Source organism: Balaenoptera acutorostrata, chromosome 5, assembly GCF_949987535.1.
Source record: "Balaenoptera acutorostrata chromosome 5, mBalAcu1.1, whole genome shotgun sequence".
Classification (NCBI taxonomy): domain Eukaryota; kingdom Metazoa; phylum Chordata; class Mammalia; order Artiodactyla; family Balaenopteridae; genus Balaenoptera; species Balaenoptera acutorostrata.
Window position 1 is genome coordinate 98,960,274 of NC_080068.1, and position 26,186 is coordinate 98,986,459.

The 26,186-nt window shown below is 45.2% G+C and overlaps 1 protein-coding gene across 1 annotated transcript; it reads right to left on the reverse strand.

Moving 5' to 3' along the window:
• Window positions 1-810: 810 nt before the first annotated feature.
• LAP3 (leucine aminopeptidase 3) lies at window positions 811-25,802 on the reverse strand. Its single transcript, XM_007187607.3, has 13 exons — window positions 25,620-25,802; window positions 23,140-23,255; window positions 21,764-21,818; window positions 21,193-21,298; window positions 19,595-19,754; window positions 18,124-18,288; window positions 15,291-15,449; window positions 10,506-10,630; window positions 9,208-9,296; window positions 8,217-8,319; window positions 3,781-3,860; window positions 1,848-1,957; window positions 811-1,388 (listed from the first exon to the last, which is right to left on the reverse strand). The coding sequence occupies exons 1-13, from the start codon at window positions 25,719-25,721 to the stop codon at window positions 1,199-1,201; spliced, it is 1,560 nt and encodes a 519-aa protein (XP_007187669.2). The 5' UTR covers window positions 25,722-25,802; the 3' UTR covers window positions 811-1,198.
• Window positions 25,803-26,186: the final 384 nt, after the last annotated feature.

Sequence of the window (26,186 nt, forward strand, 5' to 3'; positions counted from 1 at the left end):
TTGTCATTCCCTCTCTAAAAGCCAGTTTAGACACATAATATCTTTACATGTCAAGTTTTTAAAATATTAAATGTTAAAAATAACTCCAATTTAAAAAAACTGTCAAACGTTGTCAAAGTCTTAAAAAAAAAATAGATCCTATTTGTGGGTAATTTGATTCACCCAATACAAATGTAGCAGAAATTTAACCCCAGGGCTTCCCTGGTGGCGCAGTGGTTAAGAATCTGCCTGCCAATGCAGGGGACACGGGTTTGAGCCCTGGTCCGGGAAGACCCCACATGCTGTGGAGCAACTAAGCCCGTGTGCCACAACTACTGAACCTGCGCTCTAGGGCCCGCGTGCCACAGCTACTGAGCCCACGTGTCATAACTACTGAAGCTCGCACGCCTAGAGCCAGTGCTCTGCAACAAGAGAAGCCTCCGCACTGAGAAGCCCCTGCTCACCGCAACTAAAGAAAGCCCACGTGCAGCAACAAAGACCCAACACAGCCAAAAATAAAATAAATAAATTTATTAAAAAAAAAAAAAAAGAAAGCTCTACTGCTTTCTGCTCTCCCACTTATTAGCTTGGTGACATCGTTGGCATGTTACTAACCCTCTCTTGGTGCCTCATTTTCCTCACCTGTAACGTGGGGTTAATAGTACCGCCTCACAAACTCATAAGCTCATCACTGAGTGCCCCAAAGTGATTATGAACATTGAAATCCAACTTAATTACTTAGTTCATATAACACAGCCAGAAGAGACAAGTTATATTATAGCATCACTGGGTTTAGAATAATATATAAGTAAATCAGAGCCACACCAGGGAGCACAAGAAGTTGGATTTATTGTTTCTGACAACTGCATAGCAACTTTTAGTTTGTTCATATTCCCAGCATCACAAATCTGAAATACAATTTTGCTCCTCAATTACAAACATATACTCTGAAAAGTGATTAGGTAGCTTTTAAAAAATCATCATTATTCATTTAAGAGAGAGTATCTTAAAAATCTTTGCCAAGCAAGATATTAGCTTTACCTTTATAAATCTCTGCATAAAATGAAAAACAAATCAAGGCATACAAATTTCATTTTGTTCTATGTTTTTAAATACCATCCTTTGTTTCCCTTAAAAGATTTTAAGCTATTCATTCAAAAGTATTCTGAAGCTCTACTGCCTGTTTAAGACAGAATGAAGGCATTTTAGAGCATCTGAACTAAGCACTGTCTTGACTGAACCGAAGCAGGAACTCAATCAGGGTCCTTGTGGGCCTCCCAGCCATGCCTTTGCGCAGATAAGGAACCTCATCTTTGTTGGTCATCACACCTGCTATGTCTAAATGCGCCCACTTAGGATGAGTCACGAATTCTTTCAGAAACGCTGCAGCCGTACATGCTCCTGCAGATCTGAAGAGGAAGACAACAATCAACATTTAACCCCATGTAAATGTGCACTGACCGTTCTATTAAGATCCCCCATTCTTGCTAAGTGGCTTCTATGACCAGAGAGAAAAGTCAAGCTAATGAGACCTCTTAAGATGTTAACCCAGAAATCACTTTCAAGATTTTCAGACATAGCTTTAAGCATAAAGGATAAATTCTTTTCCCTACGGTAATGATAATTTTGTGCATCTCATTCCCTTACCATTTGCTTAAAATGACCTTTAGATTTGAAAACATGCAAAATTTTGAGAACCAGTTGGGAAATACCTTGAAAATAAAAGACAGAAATGAGTGCTTACAAGCACTACATCAAAAGAAAATTGGACAGGTAAACCTTTTGTGAAAGGGGATTAAACTGAAAATGGTCATTCTGGCAACCAATGATGACTGTAAAAATGTACTTTTATAGCTTACTTTACATACCTATATTTTCCAATGTTATTAACATCAGCAAGTTGGCAATCTACAACCTGTCTTGTGTAATGTTCAAAGAGAGGCATCCTCCAGACACGGTCTCCCGTTTCAATGCTGGCCTAGAGAACAAATAGGTATGCTAGTTGGCAGAGTAGATGAAGCAGGTTCTGACCTGTTACTCTAAAACATGATGCAATACAACAGATTCCAGAATTATTTCAGTTAGTTAAAAGGTTTACTTAAGAATTATAAAAGGAGCCAGGAATGTTGTAAAACAGTCCCACAAATTTGTAGGGCATTTGCTAAAATCATCAAACTAATATTATGGGTCTCAGTTTAAATGAATAAGCTGGTAACCTGTAGCACAGACAGGCTTTGCTGGTTTGATTAGGCCAGATCTCCTAAGATAAGGTGACCTCATTAATTCATGTAATCATTTACACATTCATTCATCCATCCATCCATCATCTACTGAACTGCTGAGCACCAAGAGGTGTTGGGGATATAAAGATACTTTATAACTGAGCCATCAAAGGGCCCACAGGCTAGTAGGAGAAATGGATAAAGGTTGTCTTAATACACTGTGGTCAAAGGTAAGAGCCAAAAGTGAAAAGTCAGGGAGCAGCAATGTAAGCTGTTGTTTTGAGACTTGAGTAGTTATCAGATGAACCCACCAAGGGTTGAAAGTAACTGCCTCCAGGAAAAGAGGCTGTAGGCTGTATAGACTGCTGACTGTTATTTCAATGTTTACATACATATAACTTTAATTTTTTAAAGAAAATTAAGTTTAAAAAAAATCAAAACCAACAACGACATTGTGGACGATAGCGAGGGACACTGGACACTGGGTGCCTGGCACAGAAGAGAGGCCCCACAGCCTACCTGAAAGGAGACAAGGGGGCTGAGCTTCTCCCCGAGGCTGGGGATGGTAGAAGGGGGCTTCTTCACAAATGGTGAGATGACAAGAGGTGAAAGGGAAGCAGTTTAGGGTGGAAGGGCAGTTTAGGACCTTAAACCACATCAAGAATGTATTCAGGGACATTTTGTATTTGTTTCTGCTGGCACATAGTAAGCTCCCATTAATTACTCGTTGAAAGAATGAGGTGCCAGATGGAGCTGTTTCATAGCTAAGCGGGATGCGCAGGGTCTGGGCTTCAGGAGAGACGGGAGCTCAGCAGAGAGGTGCCGGCTGCAGCCAGGGGAACAGACGGGCCTTCCGGTGAGGACCATGCAGAGTAAGAACATGTGGCCCGGGACTGAAGGCAACCAAAGGGGCAGACAAAGGAAAAAGCTGGCCAAGGAGGCTGAAACAGAAGTCAGCGAGGAAGGAAACCAGAAGAAAAGATTATCGCGGAAGCCAAGAGCAGGGTGTCACCAAGACGCCAGAGGTACACACTGCCTCTGGACAAGCTAAAGGAGGCTAACAGAGCAGTGTCGCTGGGGAGAGCTGATGGCGGTGAGAGCGGGGGGCGGGTGGTGGTGACGGTAAACTGCTGTTTGGAGGAGGCTGCTGTGAAAGGGCTGGGAGGAGGCACAGAGCACAGCTGCAGAAGTCGTCCTTCTCACCCCCCGCGAAGGGACAAGGGACGCGGGTGAGCCCTATCTACATGCTCCCCGACTTGACTCATGACGCGTATTCCTTAAAAGGCCATTCCTTCTTCTACAAAGCCGTCCTTGTAACCTTTTCTACATCAGGGATATTTTCAAGTTATTTTCACTTCATTCTGAAGCTACTGGAGGACAGGACGAATACGGTATCATACCCATAATTTTGGAACATTTGGGAACATTTATAGAAAACCACACTGAATCGAGTTTATTGAATTTTCATTTCAAAGGCAAATCTACAACATAAAAATCACTTTAATTAAGAAATATAGCATTCTAAGGCTAGAGTAATTAAATCATCTCCATATTCTAGGTCTGTATGTGTTACTCTTACCTCAAATAGTTTGTTCCACAGCCAGGAAGAATTGGTAAAGACCCCGGTGGCACCAGACCCCAAAGCTATGTCCATGGCACCTGCAAGACACAGCCCTTCAGGTCAGCGTTCGCTCTCTTCCGGCGAGACAGGTTTCTCTGCCGCTGTGCAGACCACAACTTTAACCTTTAACCCTATTTTAATGTCTCCCTCATTTTAGAAAATAGATGATGTTGGGAAATCCTTGCTGTATATATAGCTAGAATTCACCTTCAGTTATTAAGGAAAATGAAAAAAAAAAGCAAACATCAAATATCACCAATAATCTCATCCCAGGGATAACCACTACATATTTTTAATATTTCTTTCCAGATTTCTTCTAAACGTAAAAAAAAAACACAATTAAGACCATACTGTACATGTCCAATACGTGTTCTTCCTCTTATGCTTTAAACGTTTATTCTTTTATAAACAAATTCGTTAAAAGTATTCTTAATGACTTTAAAAGTCCACTGGGTAGAGGTACGGGCATACCTCGTTTTATTACACTTTGCTTTACTGAATTTTGCAGATATTGCATTTTTCACAGATTGAAGGTTTGTGGCAACCCTGTGTCAAGTAAGCCTATCAGAGCCATTTTTCCAACAGCATTTGGTCACTTCGTGTCTCTGTGTCACATTTTGGTAATTCTTGCAATGTTTGATACTTTTTCATTATTTGTTATGGTGATCTGTGATCAGTGTTCTTTGATGTTTCTACTGTGACTCACAGAAAGCTTAAATGATGGTTAATTAGCATTTTTCAGCAATAAAGTATTTTTAAATTAAGGTATGTACATTGTGTTTTTAGACATAATGCTACTGCACACATAACAGACTACAGTGTAGTGTAAACATAACGGTGACCCATATGTAAAAACCTGTGATTCCACATGACATTTGGGCAATTCTGTTTGGGTCCTTGTCCCGTGGGGTTTTGTTACTCTACCTCCCAATTACATCTCAAACCGATTCACTTCCCTTCACCATGACCGCTACCACCATCATCTACCCCACTGGACTATGGTAATACTTTAAAAAAACAAACAAAAAAACCTTATTGTCAAAAACTTCAAATATACACAAAGCAAAGAGAATAATGTAATGGACATACAAGTAAGCATCCATTAACCACCACAAACAATTATCAAGTCACAGGCAAACTTGTTTCACCTATACTCTCAGACCTGACACATTATTCTGAAGCTAAACGCAGACACTCATCCTTAACACACACACTTACACATCCGCCGGAGTCAACCACCGAACGCCGTTCACCAGCCCACCTGGACTGCGGCGTCTCCTTGGCCCTTCTCCCTTGCACTCAGCACGCTGCCGGCCAGGGACCCTTTCACAGGGCAAATGTGATCTCACAGTCTCCGCTCTTAGCTTCCTGCTGCACTTGGCTCCAGACTAAATCCCGCAACATGCCAAGGCCAGTGGGGGACTGGTGCCTATCAGCACACGGGTCCCCAAAGTCCTCACCCAGCCACGCTCTGCTCCTCTCGGTCCCATTCACCGCTGCCCACACACACCCACTTCGAGAGGGGCCTTCGCTCTCCCCTCCTCCCCCCGCTAATGCCTCCTCCTTCAGATCCCAGCTCAAGCAGCACTTCTCAGACAAGATGCCTGACATCTCAGACCTGTCAAATCCCCAGATGCACAGGCTCTCACGGACTCCTTTTAACCCGGCTCCGCTCTGCTGGTCAGTGTGAGGATCTGCTGACCGCCACGCCCCATGGGACGCAGGCCTCACCTCTGTCCTGACCCACCTCTGTATCCCCAGCCATCTGCAGGAATTAAACACAGGCCGACTGTGTCAACAATCATTCGTGGCATCCCCTATATCCCAGATACTACGATGGTTGCTGGTTACTCACTGCCTATGGTCTGTCTATATGACTGCGGGGATACACACTCATTAATGCTTTACTTTTCAAGTTAGTGGCTTTTTCCATACTTATTCACTTGTCCTCAAAACACTCCTATCAGCCCTGTAAGAGTCTTGCATCAGTGTTTGAATTTCTCAAAGAGAAGATGAGCACTGACTGCAAACAAGAATGTGATGTGATATCCTCTCTTAAAGGAAGAGAAAATGGGAGACATGAATATTTAATGTGATCCAACAGGGATCATGGCTCTAGAGATGATTTCATTACATACTTCAGAAAATCATCTATTTTCTACATAATTACAGAACCAGTACCACCACCAATTTCAGAATTACCATTATCGGGGGCATACCTTCCATTTTCTTTTACAAGACACTTTTGAAGCTGTATATTGAGGTGCTAACCCATCAGTGTTACCAGAATTTCTCAGAGTATGGAAGGAACATCAGAGCTCCAAGGAAGGTGCTGATGTCACCACTCTCGTTCCATCCTAAATCACAGGCATTAAGAAAGTGAGAGGTACCATGGCTGAATGGCCCCCCCTGAGCAGCCGCTGCTCCTGCAGTCTGCTACAGGCCTGCCCTTTAAAGGTCAGTAGCATCAGTCCGGTGTCTACCAGGCACAACAACCTGTATCACCTTATTTAATCTTCACAGGCACCCCTCCTGCCAATGACGTGCTATTATACCCCTTTTACAGACGAGACAACTGAGACACTGTCAAAGTCACATGCTATTAAGAGGCAGGACAGGGGACTTCCCTGGTGTCGCAGTGGTTAAGAATCCGCCTGCCAATGCAGAGGACACGGGTTTGAGCCCTGGTCCGGGAAGATCCCACATGCCGTGGAGCAACTAAGCCCGTGCGCCACAGCTACTGAGCCTGCGCCCTAGAGCCCGTGAGCCACAACTACTGAGCCCACATGCCACGACTTCTGAAGCCCGCGCGCCTAGAGCCCGTGCTCCGCAACAAGAGAAGCCACCACAATGAGAAGCCTGTGCGCTGCAATGAAGAGTAGCCCCCGCTCGCCGCAACTAGAGAAAGCCTGTGTGCAGCAACGAAGACCCAACACAGCCAAAAATAAATAATTAAAAAAAAAAAAAAAAAAAGAGGCAGGACAAATTATTTTCTCCTTCTAAAGACTATGTTCCTCCTCCTGCTATGAACTTGGGGTTGGAAACTGTTTCTCAACCTCCCCCTTTGAATCCCAGCTCCTGGAACTCAAGAAGGGGCTCAGTAAGTTATTTGGGGAACTAAAATGAGCCATCAACAGCCTTCAGCAAGGACAACGGCTGGGGTGATTTGAAGGCTCACCCATCAGGTTGCCCTTAGTTACTTGGAACCATCTTTCCCACCTTCTCACACCCTCAGGCTTGGGAAAAAAATAGGGGGTGGAGGGCTGTGATTCCTCATTTACAGAAAGGGTGTACTATCACCCACCTCAGCACTGCCCCTCAAACACCAGCCCCAGAACCTCTGTTGTTCAGCTTAAAATGTTTGCTGAACTGAAAAGGGAGACAAAAGACCATAAAAATACTATAATGCCAGCTTGAAAAAAGGATTCTTAGCATATAAATCTGTGGACTATTGTTAGAAACACATAAAAAAGAAACATGAACTGATTTCTCTTAAAGTAAAGGCTCACGTGACCAGGGGAAGAATTAAAACCAAAGGATAAAAAATGATCTGAATTTTAATCTTAAAAAAGGTGGAGACAGAATGAATCCCTAAAAAGAGAACTGTTGGATAGAAGATTATGAACACTGGGTTTCTGCAATAAGGCAATGCCCACTGTCGTCCCTTTAGGCATTTACTCCTACTCCACAGAGCTGGTGGTGCTGCCTGCCGTGTGTGGGCGCTGCATTAAAGAGGCTTTCCAGAAACTCCCTCCAGTCTTCTCAACTCTGCGAGACAAACAGACTTGTCCCCAGGTACTGACGCTTGGGGGTGTCAGGGAATCAGCCCCAGGCTGGCGGACTAGTAAGTAGCACAGCTGGGAGCCACCCCTGGGCTGGCCTTAAAGCCAACAAGCTTCACGCAACACAGTACACGGCCCCGCCTCCGCTATATGAGGATCTTGCCACCTCCATCCCCAGTGTTTTTATTTCTGTACAACCTCAAGTACAAAAGTTCAGAAAACACTCACGGGGGCATTAGATGCATTATGATTAACAAAAATAACTACTGATTTTGGGATTTATCACTAATCTTTTCAGACCTGTATCAAACAGCAATTGTAACAGAAAACATCGCTTAGTATCATTTATAGACGTTGTCGCTGTGGATGGGCTGACCTGACCCACTTGTTGTTTCTTTATTTAAAGGTATACAGCCTGGGATGTTTCAAAACAACAAGGCTAATATTCGAAGCAGTTTACAACTGCAGAACAATTCCTTTGGTGAAAGATCTTTGAATGCAGATGGAGGGAGCCAGATTTCAGCAAAATAGTGCCCTGAGTACAATGTGTGCACTCGATGCCAACAAATGAGACTTTCTTCAAACAAAAGCAGGAAAAGCACGTTGTCTGACCTGTCAGGGTGGCGGCATTGATGATGACCTTTGGGTTAAAAGTGTGCGCGTAGCAGAGCGCATCGGCCAGGATGAGTCTCCCCTCAGCATCAGTGTTATCCACCTGCAAAGAGGAAGGTCAAAAGAAAAAAAAAACGGTAAGATGATACAAATAATGAATATAAAATATAGACACTCACAGCTATGTTCAATTTAAAAGAAAACACTGGTGTGATGTTTGTCATCGAGTATCAAAAACATACTACCATTAGAACAGGAATGGTATATTTACTCTGAAGAGCAAATGTAATTTAATAATCCCCGTACCAGAGCTGATAACCAAATGCTGATGACTTTGGAGGCTGAAATAAAAGAGAAGTGTCTGGTTCACTTTACCATTAAGTTTATAACAGGAAGGGAAAAAATATCAAGATTTCTGAAAACAAAAAGGCTAAAGAGTTTAAGAAAGATACACCGAAGCAGCAGCCTGGATCTCCAGACCGGAGAACTCTTGCAACTTTAGCAACTTCATATATATTATATCCTTTTTTTTTTAAATAGAGGCTCAGTCGTTATGGGCAGGGTGTGTGTACATGCATACACGTGCCCAGCGGACGACCTGCTGCCACATCCCCAGATGCAGCAATGATGCAGAATGCGTTTTCCACTCGAATGAGTTGCTAAATGGAAAAAGTTATCACGTCAAAGGTGTATCCAGAAAACAGCCTGCACTTTTACTGCTTTGCCCTGTTCTGCAGGGTTGGCTGCAAATTCATGGTAATTTGTGTGTACAGCATTCAGGAAGTAGGAGGAATAGTAAGATAGGAAAAATAATCTTAAAGTTCCCATGAAGAAATACTTTTGACGGCATGAAAAGCTACTCATAATAAAGGCACTGCCCTTCCCTACATAGAGCCAGTGCTCTGCACCCATTCAAGGTGTGTTTATGTGGCTATGCTGGGAGTCCTTCAGAAAGAGCAGAACTCGGAGGCTGTGTCTTCCACCTACAAACCTGTATGGTCTTCCCGTTCTTGGCTCTAACAACATCCCCAGGCTTGTTGGCCTTCCCGCTGGGCATATTTTCACAAAGAGGGGCCAAACCTGTCAAAAAAAGAATATATGAAGGAACATGGAGTGTGCTAGGTCCAAATACACCACCCATGGAACCTAGGTCATCAGCGGGCCCTCAACAGATGCCAGTCACAGACACCACTTCGACCAAGTGATGGAGTTTAGCATCACCAGTGACCCAGGTGACATTACGTACACCAGCAACAGGAAATACACGTCATTCTCTCCAAAGAAGTCTAACCTGATTCTGTTGTGAAGAAATAACCAAATAAATCCGAACTGTAGAACATCGCAAGATGACCTTGAACCTTTAAAAACTGCCAGTGTCATGAAAGAAAACAAAGGGGGGCAGGAATAGGTTCTAGATTAAAGAACACTAAAGAGCCATGGTGACCACACCAAGGGGTGATCCTTGAGTGGCTCCAAGATTTCAAAAACAAATAGAAATAAATAAATGCGTGTGTGTATAGACACACATATAAAACAAACATTTTTTTGACAACTGGGCAGTTTGAATTTGGTTACTATATCAATCCCTGGAAGTGATAATGGTATTGTCATTACACAGAATGTCCTTGTTCTTAGGAGACACAAGCAGAAGTATTCAGGGGTGACGTGTCGTGATGTCTGAGACTCACTTTCAAATAGTTCAGCAAAAATGGAGGAGGAGAAGGAGGGGGCATGTCAGACAGACCTGGACTGCAGTCCTACTTTCCCACGCAGGGGAGGTGACACTGGGCAAGTCATTTGACCTCAGTCCCCGCTCCCAGCTCCCCGTCTGACACATGGCAAACCCCCAGCATTGTGTCTGGCATCCTGCACTACAAAAATCGCCTGTGTACTGAGCGCTTTTTCTGTCCCAGGCATTTTCTGCATGTCGGGGCACTTAATCAGCCACAACCCTATGAGGTAATCGCCACCCTGACTACTGACTGAGCATTTTCCATTGGAGTAAACCGCAAACTTGACATTATGTGTCCCTGACTGCTAACCACTTTTTTGCAGAAGTAAAACAAATCAATTCTAGTTACAGCCCACAACGCAGAAAACATTTAACTCTACCAGTTCAGACAAGATAACACCTATCTCAGCTAAACAAACATCTTCCACTTGATGAAAACCTATTTAAAAACCATTTCTTGATCTTTCCAGATTAGAGAAAACCATGCTTGTTGTCTCCGTTCTACCATTTGACAGGATTCCAGAAGCTCTCCAAGACACCCTCCCTCTCCCGCGCACCTATGATGTTGATGGGCAGGTCGAGCTTGGCAGCAGACACGATGGCTGAACAGATAGTGGCGGCTCCTCCCATGTCAGCCCTCATGAGGTCCATGTTTGCAGCCGCCTTGATGGAGATGCCACCACTGGGGGGAAAAGGACAATGTACCATGTTAATAGCAAAGAAGGGGGCCAGAACCGTTTCCCTAAAAAGAACGTGTAAGCTGAGGGTAAACTACCACATACAAACACCAAGAAATTTCCAAATCGGGAATCAATGATTTCAGCATTTAAAAAGATAATATTGTGGTTTTTATAAAAGATACAAAATAATTCCAGAAATACAGGCGGGTATGTTAGCTCATTTTATTTCTGTATGAATGAAATTTAAGCAGTGCCACTGGAAACATTATTACATCATGCAGTCAACACTGCTCAAACCCCATGTGAACTCCTGACACCCATGTAGATTTGTCTTTTCAGCAATTTTATGAATTGATCAACTTATTGAAACTGAAGGTCACAAGCTGTTGGGGAAAGCTGACAAGCTCACAGAAGACCAGGAGGACCCCTTTCAACTCCTAGGAAGACAGGAGAGAACTCGTTCTGACACCCCCAAGGTGTGCTAGATCCTGCAGACGGCAAAATACAACCCAGGCACGAGGAAGATGCTAGCCCGAAGCCTCAAGAAAGTGCCCAAACACAAGAGCTGAGAAAGGTTTCAATTACCAAGAAACCCAAGCCACTGCCCCAGACTTCTTGAACTAACTAGTGACTTTTCTGCTTCTGGTTTATAAGAATCCAGAGCCACTGGCTCTGCAGGCTGGGCAATGAGCCAGGGGTTTCTACTCTGAGTTCTAACTGGATTCTGCTACTGACTTGCCTTGGTGAGAGAGTCAACTCCTTGCTCTGACATCTGCTCACCTTAGAAATCAGATCCTAATTCTCATTCACCTCCAAAGCACTTGATATTTAAATCTATTTTTTTTTCATTTATTTATTTATTTATTTTTGGCTGCACTGGGTCTTTGTTGCTGTGCACAGGCTTTCTCTAGTTGCGTTGAGCGGGGGCTACTCTTCGTTGTGGTGCGCGGGCTTCTCATTGCGGTGGCTTCTCTAGTTGCGGAGCACGGGCTCTAGGAGTGTGGGTTTCAGTAGTTGTGGCACGTGGGCTCAGTAGCTGTGGCTCGCGGGCTCTAGAGCGCAGGCTCAGTAGCTGTGACGCACGGGCTCAGTTGCTCCGCGGCATGTGGGATCTTCCCGGACCAGGGATTGCACCCATATCCCCTGCATTGGCAGGTGGATTCTTAACCACTGCGCCACCAGGGAAGCACTGCACTTGATATTTAGATGGTTGTCATTCACACCTAGAATTAAAGATTATCCACTGGCTCAGAATAAGAAAAGAAGTACACTCCTGGTCCAAGAAGTCCAGACATAACCCCATGGGGGCAAGGAGAGCAAGCTGGTGCGTGAGGTTGTCCTTCTATCTACTTCTAGGCCACTTCTGCTCAGGGGGTTCCACTCTGTGTATAGGACTATCGTTCTAAATAACCACCAGTCAAAGGTCAGCAGTTATCTCTGCTCACCTTTTAGATTCCCCTCCAATCCATCCATTTCTTTTCTCCTGTGTCCATCCAAGTTGAGGCTACCACCATCAGTCATTCAGATGTTTGCCTGGCTCCTATATATATTCAGGTGTCCCTATAGCAGTTTTACCCCTTCACTTCATTACCCACACAGCTACCAAACTTTTACAAATAGATGAAAAAAACAAAACAAGACAAACAAAAGAACCTCAATGCTTTTTATAAGCATATACAAAAATTCAAAATGGATCATAGCCTTAAAAGCTAAAACCATAGACTTATCAAAGAAAACACAGACTTGGCATAGGCAATAATTTCTTAAACAGGGCAAAAAAAGTACGAACTATAAAATTAAAAACTGATAATTATACCTCATTAAAATTAAAAACTGCTCTTCGAAAGGCACCACTTCAAAAAATGAAAAGGCAAGCCTCACAGTGGAAAAAAAATTTTTTTCAACACATTTGTCTGAAAAAAAGGACTTGTATCTAGAATATATTTTTAAAAAACTTATAACTCAGTAAGACAAACGCTCCTATAATAAAGGGCAAAAGATCTGAACAGACACGTCACGAAAGAAGATGTACCAATGGCTAATAAGCACATAAAAAATGCTAAACATCATTAGTCAGAGAAATGCAAAGTAAACCTCAAAGAAATACCACTACACACTCCCTGAGTGGCTAGAACTAGAAAGACGGACACCATAAAATGCTGGGGAGGATGGAGAACAACTAGAACCTTGTACACTGGTGGTGGGAATGCAAAATGGTATAAGAACCTTGGAAAACTTTGGTAGTTTCTTATGAAGTTAAACATGCAGTTATTACACAACTCAACTCTCCTTTCCTAGGTATTTAACTAAGAGAAAGATAAACATATATGCACACAAAGGCTTCTAGATGATACCGGCTTTATTACTAATAACTCAAAACTGGAACAACCCAAATTTCCCTCAGCAATGACTGGATAAACGAATTTTGGTATGTCCATACAACGGAATATGACTCAGTGATATAAAGGAACAGATTACTGATATGACCACAACATGGTTAAATCTCAAAGATAATATGCTGGGAAAGAGGCCAGGCATAAGAAATTCCACGTAAGTGAATTTCTGGAAGAGGAAAAACTAATCTACAATAACAGAAAGATGACTGGCTGTCTGAGGTGGGGTAGGGGAGAGGATGACTGCAAAAGAGCATCCCCCAAAATTCCCCAAGGGAGCTTTCAGGGTGTCAGGGAAATGTTCTGTTTTCATGGCAGAGGTGTTTTGCTGCATGGACGCACACGGTTGGTAAGCTCACTGAACTGAACATGTAATGGGTGGACTTCACTGTATGTGTAACTCTCACGTCATTCTTTCCCTCTGCTAGACACCCTTCAGTTACTTCCAACTGTTCAAAGTCCAACATCTAACCAGGCCCAGAACAACCCAGCTTCTGCCTATCTCTCCGGCTGTGCCTCGTCCCTTCCCCCAGTCACGTTCTGTCATGGCCACTCTGGCATTCTTTCAGTACCAGGAATTTCCCCTCTTCCTTCCTACCCACAGCCTTCACCCGGCTCTTTCCCTGCCCTACCCCCCGCAGAACTAACTCCCTTATCCTTCACATCTTAAGCGAAAACTGTCACTCCTTCTAAAAAGCCTCCTCTAAACCGAGAAGACTAGGTCAGGCCTCCTTGCTTAATATTCCCATAGCAAAAAAGTCAAGTACAGGTTTAAATGAACAATAAACTTCACCCTTAGCATAAATGTTTCAATTAAGACATTAGCCCATGATAGTATAAAACCATCACAATCAGCAAGACGTTTAAAAACAACTTTCATTCTCTAATTTTTATCTGCTGTAGTGTTCTATTTATTTTTATTTTATTTTTTTATTTTTTTGGTTGCATCACGCGGCTTATGGAATCTTGGTTCCCCAACCGGGCGTCGAACCCAGGCCCCAGCAGTGAAAGTGCTGAGTCCTAACCACTGGACCGCCAGGGAATTCCCTGCTATAGTGTTTTATAATACACACTTTAATACAACAGTATATGAATGTGACATAAATAAATATGCGTATTTTGAGTGGTATGAGCTCGAATCTTTTACTGATGAGCTACATAACGAAGATCGTTTGGAGACCAATGCTTTAAAGGAGAGCACGTGAACCAGTGGATGGAAAACACAGGAGGCATTACAATCTGCTAGTACAAGGAAGACCAGCCTGGAGGCCAGATCTGCCCAGGACAGAGGCATCACAGTGCCTAGAAACACTCCTGTAAGGGTGGGATTCATTCACGTTTCAGATGGAGTTCCTGAATGGGTGTAAAAACATACTAGGGGACATCAAGATTTTATGGAATCTCTAGCAGCATTTTCCAAAGCGGTTTCTATGGACCATGATTTCCTAAGATAAACGTTCCCTTCAAAAGGAAATTAAGATGTCAACTATATTTATATTTCAATTAAAAAAAAGAGAAATTTAGAAAATGCTGTATTTTGTACCCCCAAGAAGTCCTGTAGTTCAAACAAAATAAAAAACAATTTGTTTTATCTAACCTAGTTTTTTGATCAAGTAATCCTTTTCAAGTCTCACATTTAATTAGCAACCCAGAAACTAGTATTCAGTAGCAAATGCTTTCCATGGGAAATACTGACTCAGATCATCTTTTCCAACTCAGCTTCTCCCTGGTTGAAATAACCAGAGAGAGCTTCCAATTCTAAGAAACACTTATGGTTTAAGGAGATTAATGAAAGCTAGACTGGTCAGCAAAAAAAGTAATCTCAAGTAAGCAAAGGGAAGACAGCATGATCTACTTGGAAAGCTGCCTCACCATTATCTACTTGGAAATCCTTAATATCCATACAGGAGAATCAAAGTGTATGATGGAAATATTTTAAGACATTTTAAACACACAGCTGAGTTTGACTTCCGATTCTATTAGTTATGGGGCTTTGAACAAATTATTTAACCTGAGTCATGGTTTCCTTACCTGAAGAATGTCTGCAACGCCTAGCTCCTAGGCGTAAGATCAGGGCTAATATATGTAAAATGCCTAGTAGAGCCTCTGACACACAGTAGGCGTTGTATAAGTGGCAGCCTAATATATTTAAAGTTACACATAAGATCTGACCAAACACCATGCTTCTGAACCAAATTACACACCAAATAATACAACGGCATACAAAGCATTCACCAAAATACAAACCATGGATGCAGTAAAGAAGTACCTGTCAAAGGTAATCCCCTTCCCAACAAACACCAAGGGAGGTTCACTTGCATTGGGGCTGCCTTTGTAGTGAATTTCCAGGAAGACTGGAGGCTCTTCGGACCCTTTGGCCACACTGAGGAATGATCCCATTTCCTGTTCCTCAATCCAAGGCTTGGGTCTATAGGGCAGAAAAGGGAAAAAGTAAATACATGTTGCTATCTCCATTTCAATAACTTAGAATAACTCATCCGTGTGTAAAAAAGTATAACATACAAGCTCTTAATATAGACACGTTAATGCTTCAATTATCACCTCCTATCTGCTTTCTGTATATTCTTGGGTGAGTCACTTGATTCTGAGTCTGTTTCCTCATCTATAAAATGAGATCAATGACACCTCCATCAAAAAATTAGCTATAGAATTACTGAGAGAATTCATGTATGGTAGGCAATACAATGTCAGATAATAGTGCATAGTCAATAAACAATTATTACTTGATTTTTTTTCCCAACCCACTCACATATTTCTAAAGTTTTAATTTAAAGATGAAATTAGCAAGGCTCTGAGACCATAAAGGGTAGTTAAAGATAGCTGAGGAGTCCACTGATTTATTTTTGGCACTTCTGAAAAAGACAAAGCAACAACCAAACAACCAATCAACAAACAAAGAACCGACAAAACTACACTCCATTGATTAGACTAAACTACCTATTTCTTTGCTTTTACAGAATTGCTGGAATTCAATCTTTTTAATGTTGTCACACTATTTCTCACAGTTTGAGATGTCTGACTGAAGTGGGAAAACTAGTTATTACTTAATAAACACGGGATCAACGGGGGTAATTTAATGGGAATAGTCCTTAGTGCCAACCAGAAGACAGATCCCACATCGCTATTCCTCCTAGGCTGGAGGCCCAGAAGGGCTTTGTACTGCTTTCTGGCCACAGTAACTAGGCCAGGGGAGAAATCCTACCCTCCTACAGACAGACCAGAAACGACCTTATTCAAGGAACGCTCCTCCCGCACCTGCCTAGCCACTTGTTGAAACTATTAATCTAGGATGTCATTGTAGAGAGAGGGCCACCCAACTTCAGAGGGAAAAGACTATAAAAATGGAAGGTATGACAATTAAAAAAAAAAAACACTTCAAAAGAAGCGAGGCCGTATAATGTGGGCATTTTTATTCACAAACCCAGTACTTGATGTTTTATTAAAGTCCTGCCCTTCTGGAAGTACAGTCTGTATTTCTTTGATTTACACCCACCTACGCTAGAGCACGTGTGACGCAGCTGCCTCAGTTTAAGGGTTACGTTCCGCCCGCCTGACCTGTCTCATCTCTGGCCGACTTCCCTTTGCTCCACCACAAGCCATGCAGCTTCCCAAGGCCACTGCATAGGTGCTCCTGCCCCGCTCTCCTGTCTGTTCACGTCTAAGCCACCTCCCTGACTCTGCTTAGGCACCGCCTTTTGCTGGCAAGCCGTTTCGACTCTTCCACAATCCTCCCTGGCTCTCTGCTCCTGTAGCGTCCCCTGCACAGCCATTTCCCTGCCTATTCCTTCCTGCAAGGTCCTCAGCTGTCTAAGCACAAGAACCATCGCCACCCACCTTTGTATGCTAAGTTCCCAGGCACACAGGAGGTGCCCTTACTGATAATGTGAGGCCACACAGCCACAATCTGCTGACACAACATAGCTCTGGTGTCTCCTTAAACAAAACAGGGAATAGTCTTTACCAAGACAACTTTGTAGAGACTTAACATTGCTACAGAATATATAGCAACCATTCCAGAAATTTTATCAAGCTCCAACACTACATTTTCTATAGATTATACATTTTCTTCACTCTATCTAGAACACAGGGGTTTACCTGAAAAATGCGAACTCTACTCACAATTAAATAGTGAAGAATCCTTTTAAATGGAAGTGCCCTTGAGAAGCAACTTTGATAGTAAAGGATTCTTTAGGTAAAGCAAATATCTGTGGATTTACTTTAATCATAAATCCCCAAATACTCAGACTTGGTTTGCTTAAAGGGTGACGGGGAGCCTAGAGGGGCAGCCTTTTACATCTAACAGCCTGGCTGCTGACCATGGACCTCAGGACGGCCTGGGAACACCAGCTCTAGTATTTGATCTAGCTAACGGAATCTACCAGGTAGAGATTCTCATTCCATGCCAAGGAGGGCGTGCTCTGTTCTTCACTTATGTCAAAAAGAGAAAAGACAGAAAGGATTCACCAAAACAAAATACAATGTGCACACTCCTCAAAAAGGGGAAGAGTTATCATTCAATCCAGTAATTCAACTCCTAGGCACATGCCCAAGAGATCGGAAAACATACGTCCACATAAAACCTTATACACAAATGCTCACAACAGCATTATTCAGAGTCCAAAAGGTATAAACAACCCATATGTCCATGAACTGATGGCCAGGGGGAGAGGAAAATGAGGAGTGACTGTTAATGGGTACAAGGTTCCTTTTACGGGGTAATGAAAATGTTCTAAAATTAGCTGTGGTGGTGGTAGTACAACTCTGTGAATATACTAGAAATTTCTGAATTGCATACTTTACATGAGTGAATTGTACATTACATGAATTATATTTCAATAAAGCTGCTACAAAACACACACACATGTGCAGTGTGCAGTCACAACACTCTCAAAGGCAAGGCAAGATATGATGGGAGAAACCTCAAACTGAGCCCTTACCCCCACTTGTATGTGGCTGCTGGTGGGTGACCTCACCTCTCTAGTCTCAAGTTAAGTCTCCGAATAGTGAGAGAGCTGGATTTTAGGATCTCTGAGGCTCCGTCGGGCTCTAGCATAGGAGTCTATGACATAATCCTGAATTACCTGATGTGGACGTCTGTTTTACTACTAGCACTTCTGAGATTCTTCTCGATAATTTCCGCAAATCTGGTTGGCGTCATCTCATTGGCAGGCGTCTCCATCAAGTGGCGTGCCAGGTTCTGCCCAGAAGCAAAGAGGACTCCCCTTTGCCAGGCCTCCTGATCCCCACTGGCAAAAGCAAGCACAAGGTCATCGTCAGACAGCCTCTCCAGAACACTGACCACAGCCCAGCTAGGAGGGCTCCTGCCGAAGATGACAAGTGAAACGTGATGGACACAGGGACCCGGATTTATTCTTTGTGACCTGATCCAGGGGGGCAGCTGTTATGGTTTATAAAGTGCTGGAAAACACGACCCCCACTGAGCTGAGCTAGAGGAAACCTAGAATCCTCACCTCACCTGTTGGCCTGAGGGACCTCTGGAGCCCTCAATCTACCCCCCAAATCTGACGGCAGAGGCTTCCAGAGAAAAGCCTGTCTTACACTCCTCCAGAGTGTGACTACAGAGCAAGCTCCCCTTGCTCAGTCCTGCCGGGGAACTGAAGGCCTCCTGCCTTCCCCCTGCCTGGGTCGGGACCCTGAACTCCAACCGACCGGAGGGCAGGGCCGGCTTCAGAAGACAAAGGACGTGGGTGAGCTCTCCACGACCCTGGCTCTTCTTGTGCACGACAGGAATTAACACGGCGCATGGAGAGGCAGAACAACACTCATCACTTATGGGGTTCACCGTGTGCCACACCCCTGATGGGTTTTGTCTTGCGACCATAGAAGCCCCATGAAATCCGAGCCACAACTCTACTCAACCAATGAGGAAAATGAGGCACAGAGAGACTTCAGTCACTTCACTGAGGTCACCCAGCCAGGAAGTGGGAGCCAGATTCAAAGCCAGGCTGACTGGTCGCAGGGCCCTCATTCTTACCCACTACACCACAGCTGCCAACCACCGGGAGGACCCCCGCTGTCCTCCCAGCACCGTCTCCTGAGGGTCTCACACTGTCTGCTCCTGAACACAGAATAGGGCTGGAGTGTAGCTGGTGCTCAATAAATCTGCTCAAAGATGAGTCTCCCCACTAGACCAGGAGGGCGAGGGCAAGGGCCGGATCCCTGCATCTGCGTATCTCTGGCGTTTAGTACAGGGCCCGCAGGCGCTGGGTAGATGGAAATGATCTGCATCAAAACCTGCTGGGACCCATCTGTCATCTTGTTCCCTCCCTCCTCAGGGAGCCAACCAGGTATGGTTTCCTAGGAACCAGCAAGCACGGAGGGGTATAGAGAGTCAGGGGGGAAACACGCACAGGACGAAAGCCAGGAGCAGAATGGAGGCAGTCACCCAACTCCTAAAATGGCTAAGGCCATGGGAGAGCCACAGGCAAGCTGCACGGCAGTGCCCAATGCTGAAAGGCAGGCAGCTCATGTCCAAAAGGCCCTGCCATCAGCACGCAGGGAATGGGCCTGGTCCTGGTTTTGTTCCATTACCTTCCATGGAGCTTCACTGACACGGCCACCTTCTTTTTCTGCTTCAGGTCATCATACTCATAAAGCCCAAGCACCGCTCCTTCCGCAGCCGCCTGGGCGTCTCCGCAGGGGTCCACCTCCACAGACGGGATCTCCAGGTCCTGAACCTGTCTGCACCCCGCTTCACAGGGACAGAGGAACCAGAAAACCAGAGTCAGTGAGGGACACCTCTGAGGGCAGAAGGCAGAGGCCTGGGGTGGGGTCCTGAGACAACATCAGGATTGGGGTTCAAATCCTGGCCCTGACACTTGACTTTTCTGAGCCTCCACTTCCCCTTCTGTACAGTAAGGACGACCACACACCTCACAGAGGGTGGGAGGACAGACTGATGGACAAAATGACTAGTCTAGCACCTCACAAAGCGGGCCCCCAAGAAGTGGCTGCTATTACTAGTATCACTTCTGAAACACTAGGGTTTCCTGATGAAGAGTCCCAATCACCAGGAGCTTGCCAGATTAAAAATGACATAGAAGTGATAACACTGAAATTACACCCAAGGAACTGAGCAAAGTCCATTATTAACACAGCGTTTATTAAGATCAGGTCAGCAAAATCTCCCAAATAAAAGTTATGAAATAATCTCCGAACATGAACTTTGAAAGTACATTTAACAAGCACATATGATATACACGGGGTCAAAGATCAATCAAGCTAATTATCACCACCTCAGCAATGTTTTTCAAAGCATCTTTAACCACAGTCTCCGCGGTGAAGGCCTTGTCCTGCCGCTCAGCTCTGAAGAGACCCAATGGCACCTACCTCAACTTTTGAACTGTCCACGTGACAAACTGGGATAGGCATGCACCTTTGGTAACTAGTGATAAACAAGCATCCTGCCCCTGGCATCCATTTTCTGATTTGTAAATATGATGACTCCACATGATTTAAAATTTGGGCAACGGACTTCCCTGTACGCACAGTGGTGAAGAATCTGCCTGCCAATGCAGGGGACACGGGTTCGAGCCCTGGTCCAGGAAGATCCCACATGCTGCAGAGCAACTAAGCCCGTGCGCCACAACTACTGAGCCTGCGCTCTAGAGCCTGCGAGCCACAACTACTGAGCCCGAGCGCCACAACTACTGAAGCCACCGCAGTGAGGAGGCCGCGCACTGCAATGAAGAGTAGCCCCTGCTCGCTGCAACTAGAGAAAGCCTGTGTGCAGCAACGAAGACCCAACACAGCCAAAAATAAATTAAAAATAAATAAAAATAATAAAATAAAATAAAATTTGGGCAACACAAGGGCTGCATTACAAAAAAGGAAAAAAATCACCTACCAGGACTTTCTGGCAAAACAGAGCTCTAAGGCCGATACTGCAAGAGGGAACAAGTGGTCCTGAAACCCCCAGACACAAGCTAAAGAAATATAAAAATAAAATTCCACAAGCTAACCTTCTGTATCTAAAGTAAAGCCAAGCATGTTAGGTAAGGGAAACTGAATATCTGTTGAGAGTTATTTGTGTGAACGTGAGGGGATGGTGATGGAAAGAGGGGAGACATAATCTGACCGAGTGATCCTTAGGAAGCTTTACCAACATTAAAGTTCAAAAGTTAAAGAACCTGCTGCAGCGGCCCTGATGTTCTCCTTGCCTCCGTGCCAGTTTTCCTGTTCGTCGACTCCGGCCGTCCTTTTGCCGAGGCCAACCACCACCACGCTGGAGAAGTCCTGTTCCAAAAGATACACGAAATCAGCTGCTTCACGTCTTTAAAGCATCCACTTCCAGCACGAAATAGCACAGGAGCTTGCACACAACCCCCTAAAGCGCTGCATGGGACAAAACCCTCCACGAAGTTTGCTTGCTTTATTTTTGTAAGCCCTGTTATCTTGGTTAAATTTTATAACTGTGTGTTGCAAAGGGAGGGCGAGGATAATCCTGAAAATAACTCTGCTATGTAAAGACAGGGCCACTGAACCAAGAAAGCCTGCAGACTGAGGAATACAAGAGATGCAGTACTTTTTGACAACAACTCGCCTCTTTACAACGTTAACTAATACTTGCGGCTTAATCCTGGGATAAAACGAACACATAATCCGATACAAAATTTTCTGCCCGACTGGTCAGCCACAGTACTTGGCGCATATAGGTGCTAACTCAGGGTTTGCCACATAAACCTTATTTTCACCTCATACCTCATGCAGACCATAAAAGGTTCGGGTTTTGCCTGCCTTCAGGGGTGGTCCAGATCTGCAACAAGAAGAAACAGTTGTTTTAAAAATTATAGTTTGCTCTGCTCCATTGAGAAGTGACATAAACAAACCTTTAGCATTATTACCGTATGCTCTGATGCTTCTGCAAATTTGCTACACTTATGTTTTTATCAAATACAGAATTCTCTCAGGCCAGATTTCTCAGATGCAGCACTTCTAATTCTATCTCAAAAACTTCCAGATTAGATTTAATGCCAACTACAGAAAGCAATGCCGTGGATGGGTAATGTAGGGGAGAGCTGAGCACTGGATGGAGGCTGACCTCGATCTTAAACCTCATAAAAGACACAAGACACCAACCTAAGTGGCTGACTTGACTGCAGTGTGTTCAACCTGGAGGTTTTTTGTGATTTATCTACAGATGGGATACCGGGCAATTTAAAAACAAAGCAGGTGGCAACGCACAATTACAGCCTGAGGACTGGATGCCCTGGTACCTCGCAGTCAGGAAGGCCAGGCTGTTCTGTACTCTCTGAACTCGTACAGGTTAGCTTTGGGGTTAATGAATTAATCAAGGCAGTTGAGAGAGCTGCCTACTGATGAAGGACTGGTAAATTGACAGGTGATGCAAATTCTGTCATTCAATAATTAGACAATTACTCTAACTATTAGACTACACCTATCAGATGCTAATAGGCTATCTGTAATCCAAATAACATACAGTTGCAGTGGCCTATGCTGTCACCTCTGTTTCTGTTAAGCGTGGCCTGCAGCTCAGAAGGACTTGGAAACCCCAATGTTTTCCTACCTTCCCCAGACCCTGGCTAATCCAAGAGTGGTTAGAATCTCAGGCCCCACCCAGATTTACTGGACTGGAATGTGCATTCTAACTACACCCCTAGGCGATTCGCATGTCATTTAAGATCTGAGAAGCCCTTGAAACTCAAGGCTTGCAGCCTCCTCAGGCTATTCTGAACCAGCCCAGGCTGTTCCCCCCAAGTGAAGGGGAGTTAAAGAGGTAGAGAGATGGAAGGTGGGAAGGGGGTGGGGAGAAACAAACTGGAGCCAGGAGGGTGGGCTGAGGAAATAGGGTACTTTACAGATCCTTCTGGGTCAGCCTCTCACATAAGTTTGTGATTTGGCTGAAGCAGCCTGACTTCCCGGAACTGTGGACCCACCCAATACTGAACCTGAAGTACCAATGTGCATGCCACAGACACATACTTTCACTTCCACTGAGAAGATCCCAGCCAGTGCACTTCTGTGCATTTTCATCCACTAATAATAAAGCACAGAAAAGATATTCTCTTTCACTTTCAGGGCATTTTAAAAACTGGAACCCACAGATGAATACTTACATGTTCAAGATTTCTCTCAGCTTTCCAGACACCAATTTATTAAAATTCTCTCCTGCGCTTGTAAACTGGGGCACATCATCTTCTTTTTCTTTGCTATAGATTCCTAAAACAAGGCCCTGAAAACAAGAGAAAAGGTGAATATAATTAGAGTAGATCCCTGAGAGGGACTCAAGGGTTCCCAAATTCCAGAAAGAGCTAATCATTTCAACAAAACCGTGTCCCCCTCAAGGACAGAAGAACAAGGCCAAAACAGCAGCAGGTGCTGGGCAGTCAGCTATACTCACATCCTGCCTAAATGTTTCAAACTCCTGCCGATGCAAGAGCACAATTACTACCTGTCCTGGTCCTGATGGTCCCTCCCAAGAGCTTTCACAACATAGAGGGCTTCCTTCACTTTCAAATAAAGAAGAGCAGAAAGGTGCTTTAAGAAAACAATTCCATTTGTAAGAAAGTCAGATCTGGAAGGGGTTCAGAACATGCCACCCCAAAATATGCCACTCTGGCATATTGATTACTTTGAGGTGCAGGCAGCTGAGGAAAAGCAGATGCAGGAAGGGCTCTCTGACGGCCCACCACCCCGCCCTTCCTATCTAAAAGCTGGTCATAAAATTTCTGATGAGAAAGCTTCTCTCCCTGTACCAGGAAGAGAATATTCTTATCATCATAGACTGGGAGTCAACACCAAACAAACCTACTAAAATAACCCTTATCCTCCCTTTGTTTCCCCCATATATTTCCCAGTCCCTGTCTCTCAACTTACTGCCCCCAGGCTCCTTTGCCTTATCACATCCCCACAATTTCCCCGTCTCTGTTTAAAAAGGTATATAAGCTTTCGGGTCTATAGGCTTCTTCGGGTCTTCACTTCCCTTTTGAAGATTCCCATGTACACATAAAAATATGAAATAAAAGTTGTATGCCTTTCTCCTGTTAATCTTTTTTATGTCCATTTCATTCTTAGGTGCAGCCCTAGAACCTTGGAGAGTAGAAGTAAGTTTTTCCTCCCCTACAAGTTTCAAATGCAAATCTGCAATACTCTGGGATGTCATCCCAATAAAGTCAATGGCTGCACTTGCCAATACTAACAAGTACTCTGGCCAACTCATAGGCTGGAAGAAAGGAAAAGGATGCACCTTCACCGGGAGGGTCGGGCCAGAGCATTCTGTCCAGCACTTAGTGGCTTATCCTTTCATCTCCTTAAGCTCCAGGCCCCAAACAACTGAAATAAGGAAGTAAACCTAGGAATCACTATTTGCCTTTGCACAGCAATTTATGACTTTAAAACTGTGTTCTGACTTAGGGCACCTCTGTGAGGTGGAAAGAACAAGTAGTCTTCTTCGCATCTGATGGATAAGGAAACTGAAACCTGGTTTCACATACTAGCCCGTGTGCAACAGAACTGGTCAAGAATCCGGATGCCTTCTCTCAGGTCCTCTGTCCTTTCTACAGAATCACACTGGTACTTAGACCAAATCATGTCCTGTCCTTTCCATCAAAGAAAATAGGCTTCCTCGGGGTTGGTAACCTTCCCAGGTTCAAACTTACCTAGATTGCCCACTGTCTGGGATTCCAGGGAACCAAGTAGGGAACTGATCAGACAGAAAACGGATGTTACCTGAGTAGGATCTATTTCCATAGTGTTGAACAGACTAGGGGACAAGCTTCTGGTCCCTCGGCCATCTGTGATTCAGGGAGAGGCCTGAGCTCAAGCCCCACCTAGAATACCCCTAGCCAGGCACAGTCCTTCTGGTCCTCAAGCGTGACTCCCACACATGTGCTCCTCCCGCCAAGCCGTTCCCCTTTTCCAGATCCCCCACGACCGAATAGTGACCCTCTTCACAATGTTTTGGAGCTCAGTTAGATGAAGGAGGCGCTTCTTCTGCAGGACACTTCTAATCTCACGAACAGATGGGTCTCCCTGCAAAGCCCTTTTCCCTAGAGAGACATTTTTCTCCAGAAACGCTTCTAGTCAGTTTACTCCCTGAGAGCCTGTGTTTTTCTGGCCTTTAATTTCAGCGGGGGAGGGAGGTCTTGGTGTGGAACCCGGGGCCAGTGATTGGCCGACTCTGGGATCCTAGAGGGCATTTCACCTCACCAAACTTGGGCATCCTCCTAGCTAAGGTGGGAACAATCCTGGCGCCCAAAATAATGAAATAAGGGCACGGCACAGAGTGGGAGCTCAGGAAACGGGAGCTACGGCTATCATTCCCTCGCGCGCAGAGTTCGGGTCCTAGCACTTTCAAGCAAGAGAAGAAAGAGCGCATCCTCGGCACTAGCCGGCTGGAGAATACTGGGGGGTCTGCAGCCCCGCGCAGCCCGCTGCCAACGCCGAGCTCCGCAAAGACACGAAACGTTTCTTTCTAGCCAATGTCTGTAACTCGGCTCAGAAGCCCGGAACAACGCGGCCTTGACCTGCCCCAAAGTCCCCGTGGCCCGCGGGCAGGACTCTCGCGGCGGCCCCGGAGCGAGCCGCGGCCTCTCACCTTCGTCATGTCTGCGGCGGCTGGACCGGGTCCCCAGAAATGCTTCACGCTCAGATGTCGGACGGCGAGTCTCGCGGCAGCCGGAAGAGGCAGCAAGAACATCTTTTCGGCTCGGCCCCCCCGCACCGCCCTCCACCGAGCACGTGGCGCAAGGAGGGCGAGTGCGCGCCTGAGAGCCCAGCTTTCCGGGGCGGGGAAAAGGGGGGGAAGGTGGGCGGAGGGCGCGCGCCTAGGGGGCGGGGAAGGTGCCAGGGGGCGTGGCGGGCGGGCGCCAGGGGCGTGGCGGGAGGGCGTCGGGGGGCGGGGCTGTCGGGTGAGGGCCGGCGAGGGCGCGGACGAGCATGCGTGCGCCCAAGGGGCGGGGCGGGCCGACTGGGTGGTACTGGGATAGACGCGAGACTGGCGGGCGCTCAGGGCGTGCACGTGCGGACTGAGACGAAGAGGCGGGGCTCTTGGAGGAACTCTATAGAGAGGGGCGGAGTCGCTGTTATGCTGTACCATGAGGGGCGGGGACGGAGGCGGGGCACCGGGGAGAAAGAGGGTGGAAGCAGCTTTGTAGCAGAGCTC

Bases quoted from the DNA above. Each gene is read 5' to 3' on its own strand.
- LAP3 (XM_007187607.3), bottom strand. From the start codon at position 25,721: ATGTTCTTGCTGCCTCTTCCGGCTGCCGCGAGACTCGCCGTCCGACAT. The intron at 23,256-25,619 runs GTGAGAGGCCGC...TCTTGTTTTCAG, and splicing joins CCGCCGCAGACATGACGAAG to GGCCTTGTTTTAGGAATCTA. The intron at 19,755-21,192 runs GTTCTTTAACTT...GTCCCTGTGAAG, and splicing joins CATCAGGGCCGCTGCAGCAG to CGGGGTGCAGACAGGTTCAG.